Source organism: Tursiops truncatus, chromosome 5 (genome assembly GCF_011762595.2).
Source record: "Tursiops truncatus isolate mTurTru1 chromosome 5, mTurTru1.mat.Y, whole genome shotgun sequence".
NCBI lineage: Eukaryota > Metazoa > Chordata > Mammalia > Artiodactyla > Delphinidae > Tursiops > Tursiops truncatus.
Genome location: NC_047038.1, coordinates 25809461 through 25835564, shown reverse-complemented (window position 1 = coordinate 25835564; position 26104 = coordinate 25809461). Strand labels below are relative to the sequence as shown.

The window sequence follows — 26104 nt, the reverse complement described above, 5'->3', positions numbered from 1 at the left end:
ATTATTTTTCCATCCATCTGTGCATATTACAACATGATGGATAGTTTAAAAAGTTAATTTGAAATGTTACAAGATGAAATTTAATAGTTTTTAAGCATGTGGAAATTTCTTTTAAAGGGAAAGAGATAAACATCAATAAGAGGAGGAAATGGGCTCATTATGTTTTATAAGGGAGTATACATGGGAGTTAGTGCTACCATCAAGCTGAGTAACAGCCTCCTCTTGTTAAAATTGGTAACTTGACCCCCAGGTATTTAACAGAATTGTGAGGTCAGATGCACTAATGGCTGGCAGAAAGCTCACGAGCTTTTCCAACTTACATTAACCTTGGTGGAACTTTTTTTTTTTTTGCAGTACGCGGGCCTCTCACTGTTGTGGCCTCTCCCGTTGCGGAGCACAGGCTCCAGATGTGCAGGCTCAGCGGCCATGGCTCACGGGCCCAGCCGCTCCAAGGCATGTGGGATCTTCCCGGACCGGGGCACGAACCCGTGTCCCCTGCATCGGCAGGAGGACTCTCAACCACTGGGCCACCAGGGAAGCCCTTGGTGGAACTTTTTTAAGCCATTTATATCTTTGAGATACTGGTACTTGGAGCCTGCAGGTTTTTCATCTGTATTAAGGGGAAACTAGCTACCTTATAGTGGTATTTTGCAGTTTAAATAGGATAGTAGAGTAAGTAAAGCACATTGTTTCATGCCATGCCCAGCATATACTAGGCATGCAGTAATCAATAGCAATTAGCTTAAAGCAAGAAAAACATACTGTTATAATATTTTAGTTCAAATTTTATTGATGTATACTTTTCAATATGAGATTCTTTAGCTAAACCTGTTCTTTTTACCAACTTATTGGGCTATGAATATTTTGCTTCCTGAATTCACTTCTCCATTTTCACTTGAATGAGCAGCTGTAATGAACCACCCAGTATGGACAGCTGAATAAACTAGCACTCAACAATTCAGTAAATAAAACATCATTTTATTTTTTTTCTCTTTTCTCTCTCATCTGCTTTAGTTTGTAAGCAACAGGATTTAAGTTTGCTGTTTGACTTTCTGTTGGTATAAGAGAAAAATGTATTTATTTAAAAAATGTTGTTTTAAAGTCCCGTAAAAAGATAACTTATAGAAAACTTAATAGGGTGGAATTGTCTAAAGACACTATTTTCCTCTTGCATTTAGAGAAATTCCTTTTCTTTAAAAATTTTTTTTAATTAATTTATTTTTGGCTGCGTTGGGTCGTTGTTGCTGCGCATGGGCTTTCTCTAGTTGCGGCAAGCGGGGTCTATTCTTCGTTGTGGTGCATGGGTTTCTCATTGTGGTGGCTTCTCTTGTTGTGGAACACAGGCTCTAAGCGCGTGGGCTTCAGTAGTTGTGGCGCACGGGCTTCAGTGGTTGTGGCACGGCGGGCTCTAGAGCGCAGGCTCCGTAGTTGTGGTGCACGGGCTTAATTGCTCCATGGCACGTGGGATCTTCCCGGACCAGGGATCAAACCCGTGTCCCCTGCATTGGCAGGCGGATTCTTAACCTCTGCGCCACCAGGGAAGTCCAAAAAATTCTTTTTAATGCAGAATATGGTGTTGTCTTTTGTGTATATTACCGGTGGCCCTCTGAGATAAGATGGGATCTCTGATATGTATCACACTTTAATCAGAACAAAATTAGAAAGAGCTGACCCTTTAAAAGGTTGTTGTTCTCCAAAATGGGAAATCATTTTTGGGGGGCCTAAAAGAAAAACAAAGAAGCTTGCTTTTTGTTCTTGTTATTTTAATGGTGTTTTAGTTTGTAAAATTGTGGCTTAAGGTCCAAGGTAAAAGCTGTGAAATGGCGGGGCCCAGTACTTAAGATGCACAGTCACATTCTCTCTGACTTTTTTGTTTAAACATTAAGTTATAAAACCAATTCTGGATGCAAGATGATGGCAGTGGCATTGAAAGCAGCTTCTAGGCCATTAGGCACTTACGTTCAGAAGGATGGAAAGAAATACTATAACCGTTAAGTTTAAATTTTAATAGTTACACAGTATTGGTGAATGATAAAGCACCTAAATAAGGTGGATGACACCTAACTACAGTTGAGACAATTAGTTGGGAAAATCCTTGGGGGCAAAAAAAGTCCTTAACCATAAAATAACAGGTAGAAGTAGTTATGTATTTTGTGGTATTCCATTTGGTACTGATAAAAAGGCCTTTGTGGGGCTTAGAATAAACGTTATCACGTATTCCCGAGTGAGGTTAGTATTACTTGACTTTTAAATAGCTTCTTCCTGCCATTACTGTAGAGTAAGGTACTATTTCACAGATAAATCATTCAAATTTATTTCCTTCTGACAGTGCTGAGCTCGGTATTTGGTATATACATAGTAGGTCCTCAGTGGATCTCTGTTGGATGCATGAACGCACTTGTAACTTTTATGTTAGTTGCTTAGGTGGAAACAAAGACTTTAAGTATAGTACATATGGAGTTATAGAAAGGGAATCACTTTGGCTAACTTAGGCATTCTTTTTCTTTTTTTTTTTTTTTCCCTTTTTTTGGTTTTCAACCAGATGTTGTATTAGAAATATACACCAAACTAAATCTTGCACAATAGCCAACCAACCACATGCATTCCTTTTTAATATTCTATTGAAAGCCATGACACATCAAAAGTGAAATAACATATTTCTTAAACTACTTCAATGCATCTTTCTTCCTGGTTTCAGCAAATACTGGTGGTTCTTCCTTGGATATGTTTTCTGTCCCTTTCTGTTCCATTTTATTTTCCCATTCCCATTTTCTGCAAATTGTAATGACCTCATGTGTGACAATTACAAAGGCTGCTCACCTTTTTCCCAGACTCACCCTTCAGTCACAGTGTCCTTCTTCCCTGAACCTAATCTACCCTAAAAACAATGACTAATTAATCTTCAAACAGTACAGCACTGGTATTTCTCTCTTGATAAATTCTGTGTGGTTCCCATACATAAATGATTAAGTTCAAAAACCTGATACTTGGAGTCAGGACTACCTGCTTACCTTTCTAATTTTATTTCTCACAATTCTGGTCTGGTCTGGTCTGGTCCCCATTTTTATTTTATTTCTCACAATTCTGGTCTGGTCTGATCTGGTCCCCATTTTTAACATCACTTCATTTGAAAGACTTCCTGAACCCTTAGATACTTTTATCAGAATTCCATAGTCTATGTTAGCACATCATATTGAATTTGCAAGGAATTATTTACTCATCTTTCCCTCACTGGACTACGAGTGTCCTGAGGTAGACATCTTGTTTCATCATTTTGGTGTCCTTGGAGTTGGAATATTATAGGCCTTTCATAAACATGCACCAAAAGAACGAGTTAATGCAACTTATAATTTGTGGTCTATGCATTTTTAAATCTTTCCCTGCCTAAGATGTCCTGTCCTTGCTTTATGCCTATTAAAATCCCCTATCTCCTTCTTTCCTTTGTTCAGTTAAAGCTTACTGAGTGTTAAGTATCTGCAAGATACTCTACTGGGTACTGAGTATGCAGTGGTGAACATGCCTCTCTGCCTGGTCCCTCTATAGCTGAAAGCAGTGTGCTTGCCTCTTCCATTAACAATTTGATGTGCCCCTTTACTGGGGCTCATCACATCGCTAGTTATTTATTTGGGTCTTAATATTGCTCACGTGCTCTTAGCTCATTAAAGTCACGTCAGCTTCTACTATAATTAACTATTCATAAAACACCTACTACATACAAGGCTCAGAGATACAGACTTCCTAACCATCATCAGGAACTGAAAGTAAATAAGGATGCTTTGTGGAAGGAATTCAGACTGTATTTATAGAAGAAAAAATTTAATGAGCAATTAACAAGTCTAAGAATTGGTCAGAATTGTTAGGAAAGCCGTTGTAGAATTCCTTGAATGGGAATAAGCATCAAGAATTTCACTACCAAGGGTCGTTGAAAATAATACTGGTGGATGTCCTTTGGTGTGGGCTCACCATGAAGAGGCATGACGTTGAGTGATTTACAGGCACCGTTTCATTTCATCCTCCTGCTTATTACAGGACAAATCTGTGGAAGACCGGTGAACACAAGCAGATATCCCAGCTCATGTATAGCATAGTATTCTTGCTTATTATTATAGTTATGTCAATTCAGTGTCATTTGTTTGCCAACTGGGGAAGTTTTCTACCATAAAGAATCTAAACTGTAATGAATTTAGCTTTTCTTCCAAAGTCCTTTGCCTATTCAGTACCTGGGCATATAGAACAGAACACTTCTTGGTTTGATTCCCTTTATTTATCTTCATTATGTAAGATGGAATGTCACTCCAGCGTATTGAGCTCACTCTCAGCAGATCAGTACGTGGTGACGCTTATGTGCTTTACTAACATTCGGAAGCATATGAAGAGTATGCACTTCTTACCTGTGGTGCGGAAGGAGGATTGTGTCATGAACATGTATGCTCAGTAGCATCACTTATATGTGTCTTCAGACACACAGATGACCTATTTTGTATTCTTTATATTTTTTCAGTCAAATCAAATCCAGGGTACTATTTAGGCTGTATGTCACGGTTTTGGAGAAAGGCCTTTTAAAAAAATCCTTCCATTATGACACAAGAATGAGATTTGACATAGGTGTACTTTTAGTCCAATTTTGTCATGTATCATAATTAAAAATACATTTATGAAGAAGAAGCAGTTGGCACATTTTTAAAAACTCCATTGGCTGTGCTTCAGGTGGATTAATACATATGCACTAAAGCAAAAAAAAAAAAAAAAAGAGAAAATAAGAAACACAGTGTTTACCAGTAACAAAATAAGTTAAGTTTTTTTTCCCATGAATATCACTGTTTTTCATTGCCTTCCAGTGCACTGCAAAGGGGAAGGTAAAATGTAGGCTTGGAGGATATAACGCAACATAGTATCTTTTCATTGATGAAGTAAAAAAAATTCTTTGTGGATTACTTGGATTAATATCTTCAATTTACATAACATTATTCTTCTGAGGAATTTAAAATAGTCTGAACTGTCTCATAGACTATATGGCCATACCACCATTTCATAATAGAGGGCACTAGAACTTAGGACTGGAACTCAGTTCTAGCTCCACTTCTGATTTCCTGGTTTCAGTTTATGTCTTTCTTCAGTTTCTTCAATTGTAAAATAAATTAGTAGGACTGTCATGAGTTTTAGCTCTTCAGACTTTGTGATGCTGGCGTGAGGTTGGATTTTCAGGTGCAACTCCTAGTCACCAGGGTATTAGAGATTGATGATATAGTATGGGTAGAGTATTCTAGCTTTAAATCAACCCAAATGATCCAGAAATTAGCATTCTTATTAATAATTTGCAATGCGGTACTTCTTAAACCTACACCACAGAGTAATGAATTTGTTCACCTGGGTGATACCGGGAAAACCATATGCAGTCAGCCATAAACATGGACACTTATTTGAAGTCTCCTATTTTGCATTCTTCTTCATAATTGCATTACTTAGGAATTATGTTTAACACAAAAAACAGAAAACAAATAAATAGTTGTGCACAATGGAAGTGTATTTTTGTGTCACAAAAAGGAATTTCTGGGCTTCCCTGGTGGCGCAGTGGTTGAGAGTCCGCCTGCCGATGCAGGGGACACGGGTTCATGCCCCGGTCCGGGAAGATCCCACATGCCTTGGAGCGGCTGGGCCCGTGAGCCATGGCTGCTGAGCCTGCACGTCCGGAGCCTGTGCTCCGCAACGGGAGAGGCCACAACAGTGAGAGGCCCGCGTACCGCAAAAAAAAAAAAGGAATTTCTAAGGTTGGCAGTCCAGGGTGGTATGGCAACTTTGAGACGTCAGCAGGGAACCAGCTCTCTGTTCTGCCATCCTGGAGTGCAGCTCTGGTCCTCATAGCCAAGATGGCTGCTGTGTTCCAGCCATTGGCAGGCCCAATTACTTCCTCTTAACATCTCATTGTCCAGAACATTGGCTGCTCACCTTTTCATGCTCAGCTTCAGCTAAGGCTGGAAAATGTCCTCTTTGCCTGGGCTGCAATGAGCCTAGCTAAAAGCTGGGAGTTGTTACTAAGGAAGTAGAGAAAATAGATATTGCTAGGCAACTAGCACTCTCTCCTACAATCTTATACCTTCGTTTTATTATTTTAAAAAAAGGACTTTAACATTATTTGTAGATTAAAATTAACATTCCAGGATGTATTTATTTTATGGCTTTGTGGTGTGGGCATTCCCTCCTACACCTGGGTGTTTCCTCACTTTGAGAAGTACAGATTTATATGTGATTGTTTAAATTCAGTAAACACTGACTAAAATGGTATGTGAACTGTTAATTAAAAGCAGCAGTGTTTTGGACCAGTGGATTTTGAGTTTTGTGTTGTTGTTGTTGTTTTTACCACGCTGGATTGGTATGCAGAGATTTTTCCCAAGCTGAGCTGGAGATTCTGCATTTGCCCTGAGGACCTGTTGTGCGTAGGGATCACTGGTTCCTCTTTTCCCAGGTGCTAAATTCTTTACTGTGATTCCAGCTGTGTGGTCACATTCGTTGCCTTTTGAGTTGCATTATTTCAAAATGACCAGCCTTGGAACCCTTTTTCATATCACTTTATCTGCACGTTCTCCTCTTGGAGCAGATTACAGTATTACAAATAGCACTTGTAGAGTAATTTTCCCACATTCACATTTCTCTTATGTATGAGCTATTTTTTTAAGGATTGTATGCTTAGAAGCCATCTGTGTACAGCTACTACTTACAAATATATTAAAGCTAATTTGTCCATTTTTACTTTAAATTAATATATGTACATTCTTACATTTTTTTGCAATACTTAGTCTAATATTGTGACTATGATTTCTAATTCCATGAAAATAATTTCTTTCTTGGTGTTGTTTTTGACTTTTGGTTGTTGGTTTTTCATCTACTTTGAGGATTATTCAGTTTGTCAGAATCAACTGTCAGGTAACAGGAATCCAAGATGAACTCACAAAATTGGGGTGGGGGGGCGGTTTGTTTGTTTTTTTAACCTTTGAGCCCTCTGGCATATGTTCTTTAACTGACCATGTTCATTTCTTGCTTTTCCATAGAAAGGCTTTTTCTGCTGTAGATGTGCAAACTCACCTCTCTTCAAAAACTCTTTACTTGATCGATCCTTGAAACATCTGATCTCTGTTCTTCGCAGTATTTCTTCTGTACTTTTGTTCTCAGTTTGCCTAGTCTCAGACATATTTTTAGAACTAGGTGAGATAGTTGAGATTTTTGCCCGCAAACTTCCTCGTAGCTGTTAATTCAGAGGGAAAATTGGTTTCCCCATTTTCCCAATTTTCATTTTAGTGGATGATCATCATAGAAATTTTCCTTTGGAGCCACATAGTGAAATAAATCACGTATATCAGGAAAATATGTGAACAATTGGACTTAAGATTTGGCAAGTCTTTATTCTTTCCATTTTTCCACAATTGAGAATACTTGAAGACTCCTCTTCTAAGAGAAGTATTACTTAAGCCCTTTTCTTTAGCCATGTTTCTCTTTTATAAGATAAAATTCTCACATCTTTTAATTTTATGTGAAATTTAAGACAATTTCAAGACTACAAACAAATACTGGCTGGTTTTCCATACATACATCACTTCTGCTCTCTTGCTGTAATGCTCTGTTAGGGGCTTCCTTCATGTCTCCTCTTTTACAAACATATTTCAGATTCATAAACTCTTTAAGTTGCTTACATTTAAAGATATGCAGAGAGATGTTTTATTTTTAACAGATGCAGCAAGTCCATGCATCACTAATGCCCAGGAATAGGAGTAGAGAAGGTGAATTTGTTGTCCCAAAGTTCCCATTGGTACAATGTTATCCATCACAGCTAGGTTCTTACGGCATCTCCTACATGACCTTTAAGTTAATTATTTATCCATAATATCTTTGAAGTACTGAAGTCAACATCAGTTATCCTGAGTTACCACGTATAACAATAACATTTTGTGAAAATGCACATAGATTTCAGAAAAAGATTTACAAATGAACCTTAAGAATAAACCTGTTTATAGGTTGATGGCTGTTTGCATGGGTTTGGTTTAGTAAAACAATAATGAAAACTTAATGTAACCCATCGGATAGATATATATCCAATGAATATTTATTGAGTGTAGATGAGTCATGGGCCGTACACTCCTTTAGGTGCTTTGGTATTCAAGGAAGTTATAGTCTGCTAAAGGAGATGATATATGTATGCAAATAATTTTATAACAAGTTCAGATGTGGACAGTACCTAATGGAGATGTAAAGTACTATCAAGAGAAATATAGAATAGATTCTTAAACTTGGCAAGAGCAGAGATTGATGTAGAAGGTGGTGTTTGTTCTGACCTTGAGGGGCCTGTTGAATTTGGGTAGCTAGGAGTACCATGATGCAGGGGAAGCAGAGAACCCAGTTACCAGTGAGAGCAGGATGGGATAGGCTAAGAGAATGTGGAATGATCTGGTGTGGTTCAGGGTCAGAAGTGAGAAACAGACTGACCTTGCACTGTCAATGACAATTTTAAGATTTTTCTCATGGATAAAGTTAAGAGAAATTGGGTACTCAAGCACTGAGTGGAGAGTACTTGAATAAGACTTTTAAAATACACTGGTTCAGGTTGGGCAGTAAACTTTTGAGAGGGCCCAGGCATTAGGACAAAAAGCATATAGGTGAGAAAGGAAATTTGGGGTTTCTTGTTCAAAGATAGACTTCTACTGCAAGCTTCTCTAGGAGCACAGTGGTTAATTGTGTTGATGGAAGGAAGTCATGATAATGGTGAACTAGGAGAACAGATCAATCCAAGTTGTAGTTCCACAGAATTGACTTGAGAGTATGAAGATGCTGAGGGAGTGCTCCTGGCAGAGCATGCCTGGAGAGAGACCAGGAAGCGTAACAACCCACACAGTCTTCTGATGATTATCCTCCATTGGTATAGCCTTTGCTGGGCCCAGCTAGGATTTTCATCTTATTCTGAGCTTCCCTTTCTCTATCCAAGCAGAGAGTGAGATTTGTTTCGTAATACGTAGGGTGAGTGCATGGAAGGTTACACAGTCTAGCTGGCACTGTTACCGTGGCTCTGCATGTTTCTGCCCCAGGGAGAAATGCTTTCCCTGAGATGACTCACCTACTCATCCCAGGATCAATGAGCCATTGCCCAGACCCTTCTGGGTCATTGGCTTTTTTTTTTTCTTTCTTTTTTTGCCATACATGGGCCTCTCACTGTTGTGGCCTCTCCCGTTGCAGAGCACAGGCTCCGGATGCGCAGGCTCAGGACGCGCAGGCTCAGCGGCCATGGCTCACGGGCCCAGCCGCCCCGCAGCATGTGGGATCTTCCCAGACCGGGGCACGAACCCATGTCCCCTGCATCGGCAGGCGGACTCTCAACCACTGCGCCACCAGGGAAGCCCTGGGTCATTGGCTTTGTTGCATAGGAGGAGTCGTACTTCCTGAAGAGTTGTAGAAATAGATTATCTAAAGGCGGAGTGAGATGGAGGGGAAGAGGTGGGTCAGTTCCTAGTTTTCTAGTCTGTATAGCCTCTTACCCCAAGCTGACAGCCAGAGGAAACCAAAGACTTCTGCCTTCTTCACAGCCATGTGCACCACTCATGTTCAACATGGAAAGACACAAGACTTAATGGAAATATCCATTAGGTCCTAGGATTCAGTCTCATTGCATATTTTGGTATTTGTCTAGCTTCTTATGTATGTATTTAGGCATTTGGGAGAAGCTGACTCAGGTGCACTTTGATGCTGTCATTGACCTGCAAGGATCTAATTGAATGATTTACCCCGGAAGTGATATGAACTAGACTAGTTTTTGCCAGTTTTTGCATTTACTATTTTTTTTATAGGTTTAGAATCTAGAAAGATCAATATCTGTATTATAATATCAGAAAAAGGGAGATTTTCTTTGATTTATGAAGGGATTCTTCAGTTGCCAAGGAAATTTTTTTTGACATTTTATTTAATTGAACTATCAATGTGTTTCCAATTGGTTTTGGAACTGTTAGCATACAAATTTTCATTGCTTGTTGCCACACTCTTCCATTGGAAATTCAACTCTGAAATCAAGAATGAATTTACAGGGTTTCCCTGGTGGCGCAGTGGTTGAGAGTCCGCCTGCCGATGCAGGGGACACGGGTTCGTGCCCTAGTCCGGGAAGATCCCACATGCCGCGGAGCGGCTGGGCCCGTGAGCCATGGCTGCTGAGCCTGCGCCTCTGGAGCCTGTGCTCCGCAACGGGAGAGGCCACAATGGTGAGAGGCCCGCATACCGCAAAAACAAAACAAACAAACAAAGAATGAATTTACAGAAATTTAATGTAAATGCGTATTTTGAAATTATTTATTCCTAGAGTCTCCCATTTCCCCAGCATAGAGGGAAGAAATGGGGCAAAGGCAGTATTTATGCGATGCTGATAGTGAAACTTGTGCATCTGACCTGGACTGTGACATTCTGGGCAGGGAACCATGTCTTGCTCTTTTGTATTCCTGGCCCCTGTTACCTGGAGCAAAGAAAGTGACCAGTACAGTTTAACTGTTGCTGAATTATTGATGACATGAATATGACTGCAGATTAATTAAGGGCACTGTACTCAGTCCCTGTTGCTAATATCAGTACACATCAAAAAGGGAATGTGGCTATAAGAATTATTTTGGAAAAATACCAGGTAAATATTACATTTTTCTCTATTGAAGTATTGACGAGGGCCACAGGTCCATGGCTCAGAATTAGGTTATTTTGTATTATTGGGCCTCACCTTTATTCATCATCTTATTTTCTTAGAAGAAATAATTTAGATAGGTTGAAAGTCACAGAATAGGTATTCAGTGACTGTCAGTTACTTCCTATTCTCCCAGTCTTTTCTGAGAAAAAAAATGCTATGCTAGGGACTTCATGTGGATCTCTTAGCCCTGTTTTTAGAGTCCAGCTGTGACTCTTGAGAAACTAACCAAATGAAGATCTATTGAGATATTCCAGTTACTAGAGCTGTAAGGACAACTTCAGTGGCATTTAAACAACCATTTCTCTGGCCCACAGAGTCTGTAGCTGAGGAATTCAGGCAGGACTCAGTGGGAAGGGCTTTCTCGTGTTTCCCATTTATCTGCAGCCTTAGCTGGACAACTTGAGAACTAGAAGCTGGAATCATCTGTAGGTTCATTCAGTCACATGTTTGGCTGTTGATATTGGCTGGTGGCTGAGACTTTGGTTTTGGCTGTTAGTTAGAACACCTACTTGTGGCCTCTCCACGTGTGGTTTGGATTTGCGCATAGTGGTGATTGGGCATCAACAGTGCATGTTCCAAGAGAGAGAAGCAGTTGGCATCTGTAGCCTTTTTTATGACCTCGCCTTGAATGTCACGTAACGTTACTTCTACTATATCAATTGATCAGGAAAGTCACAGGCCTTCCCAGGTTCAAGGGGTGTGGACACAGCCCCATTGTGGGAGGGAGCAGCAAGGTTCCGAAAGCATGTGCAAGACTGGAACTAATGCTTGAATTATTGCTGGGAAAATACAGCCTGCCACACAATATACTTCCCACGTCTTTTGCTGTAATTTTCACATATGATTAATAATTTGCATCTTTCGAGGTTGTTTTTACCTAACAGCCTACTTACCGATTCCCTGTATCTAGTTGTTTGTTTGTTTGTTTTTTTAATAACTTGCTGTTAAATGTGTTGATCACATGCTGAAATTGATGGAGGGAAGTTTAAATTAAAAAATAAAAATTAATAGATTATCTAGAATTTTTGATTTGTATTTCCCAGTGAGGCAATTATAGGTTTGTTAATACTTTGGAGAGCAAATAGTTAGGATTTATAATCCAATTAGATTGTAAAAGGAATAAAATGACTTCATCCTTCTTTTGCACAAGTAAATAATGAATACTCACCTTCTAGGTAATTTTTTCCAGTTTCTTTTTGCTGTGTGCTCTTTCGCTCTTCTCTTGCCTTTAATTTTAATCAAAGGCATCTTAATTCAGACATATAGCAAAGACGTACTTGTCAGTGAACTACCATGTCCATTCTTTATGTTACTAAGCTATATTTTGTGATAGGACAGGGAGTTATACAGATATCTTATACAGGAATTTCTCAGTGGAAAATAGTTCTAAGAAAAATAAAAATTGGTATGGACTCCCTTTCTCAAACTTGCTTATTGTGTTTTATATCACCTTCTTTTCGGCCAGGTGCTAGTTTTGCTGGTCAGGAAGTCATTGTCTTTTCTGCCTGAATAGCACTGAATTCAGCGAGTTAGACTCCAGAGAAAAGCTCAGCTTCTCTCAGCTTGAAGGGTGTCTGGAGAGCCCAGCAGGGGACTCCACGGAATTAAAGCCATCAGATTAAGTAGGAGTCTTTCTGGAATCAGAGTAACTGATGGTCATTTCGTGGTTTTGATTTGCTTTGGGGTCCTCCCTGAAGGAACTGGATTGAGTATAGGGCCCACTCAACCCTTTGTGGGGTTCCCTGGGCTACAGCTGCAGGCGGGTGCCATGGGTCCTCTGCACTCCTACTTACTGAACTAGGGGACCACGTTCTAACTAGTGCTCTGAGCAGAAATGTAACTAATTTATTCTGTTAGGTATTCTAGACCCAGAATCTCTTTTTCTCACTTCTTAAAGAGTCCACTGTGTCGCCGGTTGTCCATGACACTCATGTGTTTCCCCTTGATGTATTTGAGAGCTCTAAAAAACTGTATCTGCAGCCCAATTTTCCCTCCCAAGTTTTCTGGTTCCCACTGCTTTCTAAGTAGTTCCACTTGGATATTACACAGAAATCTCAATTCATTACGTTCAAATATAAACTCTTCTTCTTCCCCCCTCCTCAGACGTGCTTCTCCTTATAGGGTTCTTCTCTTGGTTAATTACAGAATTATTCCAAGCCAGAAACCTGAAAATCATGGTAGCCCCATCCTCTCCCAACCCCTCACTGTCTTTGGTTCTAACAAACACCCACCTGCACCCACTCCTTCCTCTTCTCAGCCTTAGAGCCTCACCTTATCTCCCCTGGTCTCCTCCTGCACCCGTCTCACTCTACTACAGCCATTTCCCTTGTCCACCTTCACACTAGACATGAATTTTGCCTCCTTCATCGTGTCTTTCTGGCATAATATTGTGATTATCACAAAGAAACTTTCATTTTGCTTTTTCTGGAAGGAAAGAAGGCAGACGGGTGGACTGGCTGGCAAACCTACCTTTATTTTCTCCAGGCAGGCCATGTAGTTAAACTCTAATTTTAAAATGCCCAACGTTCTCTTCGTTAGTTCAAATTCTAGGGAAGAGACGGTGTTACTTATCTAAGAAACTGGATGGAAAAAATAAAACAATGCATTTATTGTTTATTTTTTAAGGATGTAGATTACTACTGCCTTTCTTGATTTATGAAAAGAAATAAGTAGTGAGCACCTACGATTTCTCACAACCCAGGAAGAGAGAAAATCCTGTGCCTAAACTCACACACCACAAGGTATGTGATGTGTGTCCTCTGAGAGAGCACATCTCACAGAGAGTTAGTATCCTTTGTGAGAACTTTGATAAATAACTATGAGGTGAAGAGGATATGCCAGGCACCGAGGGGCAGGCTATATTTGAAGAAGGAAGAGTAGATGAGGGGTGGAAACCTGATGGGAGGTGGGGGTAGAAAGTTAGGTTGTGGCTACATTGTTAAGAATGTAAACTCTCTGGGGACAGGAATTTTTGGTGATAAATTTCTTCTTTGGTATGTCTCAAGTGCTTAGAAGAATGCCAGGTATGGTACACGGCAGGTAGTCAATAGTATTTGCTCAATTAATGAATGGACGCCTCACTTGCCGAGGCACTATTTGATAAAGAAGTATTTGTTAGCCATGGTCTTTTTTTTTTCTTTTGCGGTATGCGGGCCTCTCACTGTTGTGGCCTCTCCCGTTGCGGGGCACAGGCTCCGGAAGCGCAGGCTCAGCGGCCACGGCTCACGGGCCCAGCCGCTCTGCGGCATGTGGGATCTTCCTGGACCGGGGCACAAACCCGTGTCCCCTGCATCGGCAGGCGGACTCTCAACCACTACGCCACCAGGGAAGCCCCATGGTCTTTTTTTTTCCTGCAGGAATGTGAACGTTTAGAGTTGATAGCAGATTGTTTTGGAATGTTCCAGGATCACAGATCTGTATACTACACTCACATGTGCCAAGACAACATACACCTACTGTTTCTGCATCTTTATCCCTCCCTTTCATACCCCTGTCCTCCTTGTCTGTTACAAATCCTCATGCTCAGATCTCTCTCATCCTCCCCAAACCTCTGGATTCTTAATTTCCTTTTGTAACATAAGAAAGATTTAGCTGTCACTTTTTGCGTTGATTTTTTTTTTTTTTCCTGGTGAGATTTTCATCTTTTTACACCCAGTGGTTACTTTCCATAGTGCCTGGGTACCTTGCCATGATCATATCCTTGGGACATCCTGACTGTGTGCAGTTTCTTGAAGCTCTTAAGAGCCTTGAAAATTTAACTGTCTTCAAAGTCAAATCAGGGTTTCAAATTTTGCTTACTTCTTTTAATTGTAACTGTAATGGCAACAATTAAAAGCCTTATGAGAAAGAAAAAAGATACTGCAGAATCTCAGTGGAAATGAATACACCCTTCTAGGTACTTATTACATCCCCCTGAAAATGTTCGCTGTGTTAATGAAGGCATCTTCTGAGATTTTTTTTTTTAATAGAACCATCACCTTGACATTGATCACTCTATTGCTTCTTCAGGTTAGTTGTGGCTTAACTCCTTTGGATAATCTTAGAAATTACTTGACTGTTCTGAAAAACTGACAACTATATTTGATACTGCATATAAAACATTTTTTATACTTTTTCTCATTTATGTATTTGTTTTAACTGGCTTTATTCTGAAGGATCAAAAACATGGCGAAGAGAGTATGTATAATTCAGAGAAAATGTCTTGGTGCAGAATAACTTTATTTTTTTCCTTTTCTCAGTGTGGCTATCATTTCAGTCCATCATCTGTGTGCTGCTTCTCAGACTTCCTGCCCTGGGAAAATAGCACCATAATTTTTATGTTTCAAAGCACTTTTATATATTTGATCCCATTTAATCTTCACAGTGCCCCTGTGAAGTATTATCAGCATCTTTTAAGAAGAGAAAGCTGGGCCTCAGAGAGAATAGGCACTTGATGGAGACTGCACAGCAATCTGTAGAATTGGGGTTTAAACCAAATTCTTTGCCAATTAACTCAGTCAAAACAATAGTTGGTCCGTTTTCGTTTTGAATGGTAACTTTTATATTTTCAATGGTATTTTTAATTATTGTTTGTTTACCAAGTCTTGGTTAACTATCTTAGCAGTAGTCAAAAGATCACGTTTGATGTCCCGTGGTGTTTTTAAAACATTTTATATCAAAAATGTTCATTATTATCTTATCTACTAGATTTTGCAGAATGAATATTTCAGTTCTGTGCAGCCCACCTGACCAAATTGGAGCATTCTTTGTATCAGGCCCTTTAAAATGGGAAAAGAGGCCTATTGATATTGGTGTTGGGAACAAGAACAGAGGTCCCAACACCCACCCCCCTTCTCCCATCACCATCTCTGTGTAGGATTCTCTCACAGTCCAGGCATTCTTTGCCTCAGAATGGATGGGGCTGACAAAGGATGCAGTGTTATTGGTGTCTCCACTGCACTGGCCCCCTCTCAAGGCTCTATTTTGTGGGGAGAAAGGAGTAGGTTTGGGTCACAGGCTGCCGTCAGGACAGATCTGGTGCTAACCTCCGCAGCGCAGTCTGTCCCCAGGCTCTGAGCTGTTAAAGATATCCTTAGGGGTCTGTCCACATCCTGATGTCCTCAGAATTAAGCCTAGACAGGATAGAGGGGGGCCTGTACCATCCACCTTTTCATTAGATATTCTTTCATTGATTCTGAAGTGATGATCTTTTAAAAGTCTACGTTTACATTTCTGGAATTGGGATGTGTTTTACATTTGTACAATTAAGAGGAAGTTTTGTTTTTGGATAGGAAGCTTAAGTGTATAAAAAAGGAGAAAGGAGTCGCCCAATGATTGTCTTCTCTGAAAGTCTCAGAATCTGCTCTCTCCTCCTTCTTAGAATATTTTTTCACTATCCTCCGTGTCTCGACATTCACCATGTCAAAATATTACCTGAAGTTATTGGAAGTTTTAAATTCTGGGGGCGTTTGCTGCCCCAGTCTAGCTCTGGTACATCTCTTGAGTCCTGTTCCACCCCCATCTGCTGTCTCACAGGGCCAGGTTACATTACCCGCTCATCCTGAACCGCGCTCCAGGGAGGGAAGTGGGGAGGGGGAAGATGATATACTTTTCATTGCCTTTTTCTTCCAACAACCAAGTCAAGGCATTTGGTGTATAATTACTATAGGGAAAGGAATCTGGCCATACCAGGAAACGCATCATGTGGACCAGGTTACAATTGTTAAAAAAAAAAAAAAAAGCAAATATGTTAATGTATAGTATTTGCTTATGATAAATATGTTATCCATATTTCCTTATTATGCTACTTTTTTCCACAAAGGGCATAAGACGCCTTCCCTATTTAACTCTACAAGAAGATAAAATGATTATTCTTATTGCAAGGTTGTCTTTTCAAAAGCTATGTATATAAAATTATAGCAAAGTGTAGGTAAGTATCTAAATTGGTTACTTTAATTGCATAGAAATGGAAGTAGTCATGGTAATAAAGTGAGAGAAGCACCTATGACTATTGTTGCTTTCCTGCTCAGTACTTGTTCTATTCCTGTGACGATTTTGCTTTTACTTACATTGTGGAAATGACAGAGTTTTTCCCCTGGAGAATGAGCAGGAAAAACCGTAGAGACAGGCTCTGGGTTTGGGCCTGTGATGATGGCTGAGAGCCTGGGAAACTCAGCAGAGCCCGGACATCCATGCTCTGTTCCTGCCCTGCCATCTAGTGGAGCAGCGAGCGTGCAGTGCTGGCCAATTAAGTATAAAGGACTGAACGCAATTACTAAACTCGTGCGGTACATGATGTGAGGTGTGTATTCTGTACATATATGCACGAGTATCCATAACATACATAAGAAAAAGTGGTACTGCTAACAAATGGCAGTTGATGTGTTTTAAAAAACAAAGTCCTTAAATGAAAAGTATTGAGAAATCTATCACTGCAAATATTAAAATGTATTATAAAAGAGCAGTAAGTAAAACTCTTTGACACGGACACAGGAATGGATGGATAGATCAGTGGAAGAGAATAGAATTTAGAAATTGACTGAGAGGGTGGCATTTCAAATAAATGAGGACAAGATGAAATAATACTCTGTAGTGTTGAGAAGGCTGGCTGTTTGGTTAAAAATAAAGATGGATCCCAGTTTCATTCTTTACTCCAAAAAAAGTCTGGTGAGGAAAGGTTAAAACTTAAAGAAATGAAACTATGTAAAATTACTAAAAAAAAAAAGGTAGAGCTATTTAAAAGATAATCTTAAAGTGGGAAAAGTTTGCTAAATAATTGGAAAATAAACCCAGAGTTCACTTAGGAAAAGGCATTTTATCCTTCTAGCAAAACAAAATAGTTGACAGAAAATTATAAAACAGTAATACTTAAAGGGAAATACTACAGTCAATTCTTAAGTTAAAATCAATTAAGTAATAGTATATTGACAGCATCTAATAGAGTACTATACAGACGACCGAGAGAACAAGAGATGAAAACAATTTGAATTTACGTTTCTCTGATTATCCGTCTGAGGCTAAGCATCTTTCCATGTTTTATGCCGTATGCTCTCCTCCTGTGAAAGAGGTGTTTTCTCATGTTGTTTGCGGGGTTTTTTTCCCTCATTATTTTGTTTTAGATAGTAATTCTTTGTTTTGTGTGTTACAAATACTTCTGCATCTATTTATTATTCTTTTGCTTTGTAAAATGTCTTTCATACTCTAGAAGATTTTTGTTGTTCTACAGTCAGATCTGTCAGTCTTTTCCTTATGACTTCTGGAGTCTGTGACTGGCCCAGGAAGACCTTCCCCACCCAAATACACGAACATTATCTTTGGGGGTTTTCTTCAAGTACTTCATATATTTTAATTCAATTTAACTTTTTAATCCTTCTGTAATTTGTGTTAGTGGAGGGATCTAACTCACTATTTTTTCTGAATCAGTAGCTGGAGGCCTCCTTTCTCCGCTGATGAAAATGCTGACTTCCTATCTTCCTTCTCCTAATAATGAAGACATGCACTGTGATGGTTCTAGATTCTAGAGTACATTTTAATATCTTGAAGGGTAAACTCTGTTCTTTTTCAAAAATTTCTTGGCCTCTCTTGTACATTTTCTTTTCTAAATGAATTTTAGGCTCAGCTTTTCAAGTTCCATAACAATCCTTTTGGAATGTAGGCTGAGGTTGCATTGAACTTAATTTTATAAAAAATCAGCATCTTCATAACTTTGATGTTTCCTTCCCAGCCCACGTTACATCTCTCCATTTGAATAGATTTTCTTTTTTGTCCTTCGGTAAAATTGTCTTGTTTTCTTTATGTGCATCCTTAGGTTTACGCTAGTCTTAAATATATATTATTTTTGTTGATATTGTGAGGGTTTTTTTTTTTCAGTCCAATTTTTTAAGTTGGTATTTGCCCCAGGACAGGGGGTTTCTAAAGTACCTATATTTTTAACAGTGGTAAATTTCTGGAATTGGGATTTTTTTTTTAACATTAATTACATTTATTATGAAGGGGGCGGTTTAGTGAAGAGTTGTTATTAAATCAGTTTATATTTTATAACTGATGGGGTCTTAAATTCCAGAAAATACGGTACATATATATAGAGTTGAGATGCCACCTGGCCTTCCAGCCCTTTGGAGACCTAAGCACACTTTTTGTGAAGTTCTGGTTCCAAAGTCTTCACTATAAGTTGAGCAAATTCTAGATCCCTTCGGCCTCTGGCTCTATGCTACCAGAAGGTCACTGTATCAGCCAAACCCCAAACCCAGCCCCTTCTATGTTCTCATAAAACATGAGTCACACCAGACATTTTCTGAGTTGAGGCTGCAGATTGGCGATCACAGATCACGGGGAGGGGTTACATCCCCAAGCGGCCCAGTGGCCTCTGCCCCTCACTCTCTCTACTCCGACCTCTCACTCCCCTGTTCCATCTCCAGCTAAGGACATGGCAGTGGGGATATCACCTTGGGGCCTCACTCTCCCCTCTAAGCCAAGTGCAGTGTTATCTTCTAAAAATGCTGAGTACTTTCCCTGGAGGGAACCATGATGAATAAAATTTTCTCTATTCCCTTCCATACAAATAAAGATTATATACTTGAATGTATTCTTGTTACGGCTAATGACTATGGTAGGAAAAAATCTGGAAAAATAGGTTTATGGATTTCATTTTATATCATGCAAAACAAAGAACAAACATGTATACAAAGAGTCAGTTGAAACTCAAAGACCTTTTAAGTCCTCGGGAAACAAAATTTAAATGTTATTCCCATAACGCTTAGTATTTCTGAATGTAAACATTTTGCAAATGGCATCGACCCTGAAATTTTTCTCTTTAGAGAATTGGATAGTAGGTGATAAATTATTTGAAGACAAATCATAGGGAGAAAACACCATATGAATTCAGATTATTCTACTGTGCAGCATTTATATTTGTTCTAAGTATATCTGGCTTAAGACTATATATAAATTGAAAATTCTAAATTGTTTTGTTTTGTTTCTTACTTTGAATCTACAAGTTACGCTGTTAAATTTTCAGCACGTGATAGTCTTGGTAAATGTGGTAGAATATAAGTTAAAAGCTTTAATCCACAGTTGATATATTCTCGATTTCTTTTATATGTTCATAAACAAATAGAGTTTCCTGGAAAATGAGGTGTTTTGATAAGGTTTTCTTCCCTCCCAAATAATTATAGCCTATTTTACTCACTCAGTAGCTGGAAGGATGTACCTCCTTTCCATCATCACTCTTGGTCATATAATGACACTATTCACTAATTCATTTGAGGCATAAAATGTGGTCCCCTCTTTCCTGCTAAGAATATAAGTGTGATAGAGCCAGTTAACACAGATCTCATTAAGTGAGAAAAGGAAAAGAAAAGGGAAAGAAAGCAAAGAAAATAAAGACATAAAGAGGGCTAACATTCCATATAAATACTTAGTATTGAGCTATGTGGTGATGCTATTGCGATGATACTACTTACTGTACTGCTTTTTTTTTTTTTTTTTTTTTTTTTTTTTGCGGTACGTGGGCCTCTCACTGTTGCGGCCTCTCCCGTTGTGGAACACAGGCTCCGGACGCGCAGGCTCAGCGGCCATGGCTCACGGGCCCAGCCGCTCCGCAACATGTGGGATCTTCCCGGACCGGGGCATGAACCCGTGTCCCCTGCATTGGCAGGCGGACTCTCAACTATTGCACCACCAGGGAAGCCCCTTACTGTACTTCTTACCTCCCAGCTGCAAATCAGATTATGCCAGAAAGTGGTGTGAAATGCAAAGAGCACGGGCGACACAGTCATCTTGGTAACTTCATCCTGAACAAGAGACCTACCGGGTCTGCGAGATATAACAGTGACAGCTCACTCTGCACATTATGAATACACAGTGCGTTTGTCCCATTTCCATGACTATATTATGGCATAGGTGTTGCCAGTAGACAGCATGTTTGTTTTCCTTACAACAGAATTATGTATTCTTCAAAGTGCTGTGGCTTTATTCATTTTTATATGGGAAACTGAAGCTCAGTGTCTTTGACAAAGACTTATTCAAAGGGATAACTTACCATAAAAAAAGCTGGTGCCTACAGAATAAAATAAAGCAAGGGTGGCATCCCTTAAAACGAACTTCTTTCACCTTCAGTTAAATCAATAATACTGGTAGAAATGTGTTAATGTGTCTTCCTCTGAAATGAGTATTCCTGAAATTTGACAGTTGTCCCTATTTAACATCAGATATGCCATGGCCCCTTATCTATTAGCTGTAGATGGACATGTTTGAGAATTTAGCATTTTCCCACAAAATGAGAGAAAGCTTCTGCTCAGAGATTTCCAGAACCCCTGGATGCCTCACTAGAAAATACGGTACATATATATAGAGTTGAGATGCCACCTGGCCTTCCAGCCCTTTGGAGACCTAAGCACACTTTTTGTGAAGTTCTGGTTCCAAAGTCTTCACTATAAGTTGAGCAAATTCTAGATGCCTCATAGAAATATGCATGATTTCTATTCTGTGTGAGTTGAAGAGATAATTAGAGAAATAGTAAAACTTGTTAGGCCTATGGATGTTTGGAATTATTAGCTAATTCCTTCTCTTTCTCAGTCATTAATACAGTATGCTCTTCAGAAATGAAAATTATCAAACTTAGACCAAGATAAAATCAGCCCACTCCTAAAATAAAAGTCTCCCTGGGTGGGTGTGGTGGGGTGGTAGTTAATGTCTTTGTCATGTGTCTAATCTTTCACTTACGTCCTCATACAAATTTATCTCTGACCGTATTTTAAACATGAGTTTCAATTTTTTGTTTTTTACTTCTGTCTGAGCTCTTAGGTCATTAATTACTGATTTTTTATTGTTGTTTTTTGATCTTAACCAAATTAACTACCTGCCCTCCTTATTTTAGTTAGCATTATTCAGTGAAATATTTTTTTAAAAAAGCAGTTATCTAAAGGAAAATATTATATTATCTTCACTATTTAATTGTTTAAGAAAATTATCTGAAGGCTTTTTAAAAACTGAGCTGTGATGACACTGATTCTGAGCTGTGTTACTCCTTCATAAAATTAACTGCCACATTTTGATTTGCAGGATCTCCAAAGGTGGGTCAATGGTGCTAATCAACATGGCTTTGTCCTGGTATCTTTCGGAGCTGGTGTCAAGTATCTGTCAGAAGACATTGCTAACAAACTGGCAGGAGCTCTGGGGAGACTGCCCCAAAAAGTGATTTGGAGGTAAGGTAATAATATAGGTTGTTTCTTCACTCTTGATTTCCATATCCTCTTACTTAGCCCGCAGGTCTGAGTAAAGCACAGCCCATTGATTCCCTGGCAATATTAGCAGGATGCCTTTGACTTTTCATTTTGTTTCTTAGTGTATCGAAATCTAGGGATTAACTTATATAATACTCTGTGATGGTTAAAAAGACATCTAGCCCATAGCATAAAAAGAAGATCTGATGCACAATGATGTATTCTTGTGATGGGTGCATTTTTATGTTACCCTCATTTACCCTTCTATTATTTATTATCACTTAAAAATGTGTAATTGCATGCATTTCTGTATACTCCTTCAAGTCAGTGTTGGAATGAGGAAAAAATGATGGATGAATGATTAAATTGGTAAAATATTTCATGGAACCTTTTGGGCTCCCACTTTGTCTATAAATACTTCCGATTTCCTTTATCCAAGAGACCAGGCCTTTAAAAATACAGTAACTTGGGCTTCCCTGGTGGCGCAGTGATTGAGAGTCCACCTGCTGATGCAGGGGACACGGGTTCGTGCCCCGGTCTGGGAAGATCCCACATGCTGCGGAGCAGCCGGGCCCGTGAGCCATGGCCGCTGAGCCTGCGTGTCCGGAGCCTGTGCTCCGCAACGGAAGAGGCCACAGAATTGAGAGCCCTGCGTACCGCAAAAAAAATAAATAAATAAATAAATAAATACAGTAACTTGCCAGTTAATGCTAGTCAAAACAGACCCCACTTCTTCTTGGAGGCACTGCCAACATGTGTCTGTCTCTGGAGTTTCTAATGCAGTGTCTAAACTTGGATCTGGACACTTATTGTGTATTTACTTAGTACCTGTCCCCACCATTGGGCTCTAGGGATACAGCAGTGATCAAGGTCAGCCCCAGTGTGAAGCCATTACAAGTAGGCTCTGAGTAATAGGGGTTTTTCCTTTGTAACAACTGTGGAAGGATTAGCTCCTCCTTATCCTGGCTAAGCTATGAAATGGATACATATTTTATTCCAATGGTTTAAGTCTTCTCCCTTTGGATTCCAGTCCTATTGGATTTCTTCTATTAGGCTTAACCCAGAAAGTGCCCCTTCTACTTTATTTGGAACAGTTTTGTATCTGCTTATTTCAAACTCTTGCCATTCTCTCAGTTGATAAGCACTGTATGGTTTATCTTTCAAAGATCAAGGCAGGAAACAGCCTAATTATGTCCTTTGCCCCACAGAACTGTCTCTGGGGCCCAGCTAGAGAAGAGTACTTCCTGCTTTCTTCCAATTCTCAAGCCTTCCCTCAGTTTCGGGGTGTCCAGATGGGAGCTATTGACTGCCCAGTGGTGGCCCTTGCTGGTCGTTCCTGTTTCACCTTCTAGCTGGTAGAAAATGACTTTCTAGCATAGGGTCATTTGGTTGCTATGTCCCCCATCTCTGTGGATAGGGGAGGAGAGCTGAAGGAAAATAGATCTCAGTATAATCAGAGTGTTTCTTATTTATCCCTCAGTCAATGAAAATGTGAAAAAGAAACTGAAATTTTTGTTGTTACTAAAACATTTCTTCCCTCTTAAGAATGTCAACGAAAGATCATGTAACATTTATTTTAAATCCAAAAATTTAACCAGAGAGTTCACACAAGGAGTAAAGTGTGATTTTTTGGAAGATTCACAGTCTGGTGTAAATTTCAGGTTTTCTGGAACCAAACCAAAGAATCTGGGAAACAACACCAAGCTCATAGAATGGTTACCACAAAATGACCTGCTTGGTAAGTCAGTGACATGTGGGTGCTTACTTGGCTTTTAGATTTTAATTGTGTAAATGTGAGTTTTACACTCGAGTGGCTTATACAATACATGTATGGTGTATGATAGAATCATTATGTTATCTAGTGCGTTAAGTCCTGGATTTCAGACCAACAAGTCAAACCTTTAGTTATTGGCAAATAATTTTAAAGTATAATCATTTAGGCCTATAAATTAAAATTTTTAGACCAGTCACAAATTTTAATTTTCTGAAAAATATACTTAATACTATATAAGCTAGTGGTGAGTAAAGTTATACCTAGTTATGTCGATCAGCTAAAAGTAGTAAAATTAAAACAGTGAAAACTTAGATTTATGTTATAGTTTTACTACAGATGTATCCAAGAACCCAGAGACATTTGAAATTATTCATTTGTTTGAAACCACAGAGAAGCAGAAAGCCAAAATAACAGTCAACTTACTTTAACTTTACTTGGATTATCTGCCTAGATTTTACCCTAAATCACTGGGCACTTTTGAACACATTATTTCTTTTGATTTATTTATTTCTTGGGGTTCTGATCCTCAACTCAAAATTAAAATACCAATTATATGCATATCTTTTAAGATATCTGAATCTGAATCTAATTCTGTTTAATAAGCACAGATAGTAAAATGTAAATTGTTTTATTCATTAAATCTCTAGGAAAATATAAGGCCATATTATTCTTTAAGATATTACTTATTAAGGAAATTATAAAAATGTTACTGATTTTGGCAATATCGACCATCATTTGTTCAATAATACTAATCTAACAGATTATGTAAAAGTAGCTTTAAGTTATATTCTTAAAAATAGACTTTTAAAGAATATCTTTTAGAAGCTAAATTGACCCCCTAAAAACCTGCAAATTGAATTTTGTAACTAAAAAACAGTAAGTATATAGATAAATAATTCCTTTTGTTTAGTTTATTATGTTATTCTGTAAATGGTAAAACTGAGAAAAAAATAACAAGACAGTTTACCTTTTTTGATGTTTGTATTTTTTTTCTTTTTTATGTCTTTACTATTATGACTTCAGATTCCATAGAAGGTAGGAAGGAAGCAGTAAATTTAAATAAGATATCTTGACCATCAGCCATCTCATTTCAGCAGGGGCACAGCTGTCTGGGAGCATCTAAATTGGTCTTATGGGTTTTTTTCTGCGAGGCTCTACAGCGAGGTGTAGCTACACCCAGAGGCCCTCCTCAAGTTCACATCTCTTCTGGGTTCCTCAGAATCTCAGCTCTCTGCGTTTTCTGACATTAGCATCCTTTTTAACTCTAGCCATGACCTTTGTGGGTCCTCTGTTGGTTTCTAACTATGCTCAGAAGATTCCTCCAGGATGAAAAGCAGGAACCAAGTCAGTGTCTCTCCCCTCCCCTCCTCTCATGACACTCCCCCCTGCTCTCCATACACCAGCTCTGCATTATTTTTCACTGCTGGGCTTGGTGATAATAAAGTTTTGTTTAAAGAAAAAGGGTTGGTTCTACTACTGAAAAGAAAGTTTGAAATCCACTGCGAGGGTAGATCCCTTAGTTGGGCTGAGTTGAGAAGCCGCTTGTGGGTCAGAGCAAGAGACACTGAGTGACCAGCCTGCTAGATGTTGAGGTGGGAGAGTCCTGGAGCCCCATTGAGACCCAGGTTCACACACAGAGTTCGTTTTTTTACTTGATGTATGTTTATCTTAAATGTTTGTGTTTTTGCAAGCTATAATTCCTTTCTGGCCATAGAGCACCTATCCTGAGTGCAGTGTTTCTTTGTCTTACACTTTTTATGCAAAACTTTCTGCTCAGAAGGAGATCTGGATTTTTAAATACCTCATTAATTTTGATGAATTATCTCTTTTATCTCCATGACAGCTAGATGTTACGTGATGTCCCATCTCTTACAACTAACTTTTGTAACTGTCGTTCCCTACATGTTTTTATACCTAAAATGTAAAATCAGACCCTAAGATTGTGTAGCACAGGTGCTGATATGACTTGAATGTTGTAAATGCTAAGCACCATACAATGTTCCTCTTTGGGTAAGCACAGAAACTCTTCATGGACATCTGGAATCCAGCCCCACATTTTTACATATTTTTTTTTAATATAGATAAATGCTTGAGTAGCCAGAAAGTGAGTGTCTGTGTTTACTAGAATGTGATTGCCCCCTGGTACTTTTTGTCATTTCTTGCTTTCATTGATATCCTGTTAATTATTGGCCGTTTGAATGCAGTTGATATTTGTGTTTTGGGAGAAGATATTATGATATAATTCTTAAAGTTATAAATATTAGCTTAAAAATGGCTTTTAACTGATATATGTAAATCAGATAATTATGTATATAACAAGCATCGTAATTGGTATAGAGCAGTAATCTGTGAAACTGTGCCTTTAAAAATCCTATATCTGAAATGTATGTTTATTATAATATCAGCTTTTAAGAAATTTCTGGAAAA

General features: G+C 38.9%; 1 protein-coding gene across 4 annotated transcripts in view; it reads left to right on the top strand.

Moving 5' to 3' along the window:
* The window catches only part of UGT8 (UDP glycosyltransferase 8), a 94057-nt gene that overhangs the window by 60560 nt on the left and 7393 nt on the right, over positions 1-26104 (top strand). For all 4 annotated transcript variants that reach the window (XM_019927858.3, XM_019927856.3, XM_073804921.1 and 1 more), the window contains 2 exons: positions 21743-21885; positions 23565-23641. In XM_019927858.3, coding sequence (XP_019783417.1) covers positions 21743-21885; positions 23565-23641 — 220 coding nt within the window. The remainder of the gene's footprint in view (positions 1-21742; positions 21886-23564; positions 23642-26104) is intronic.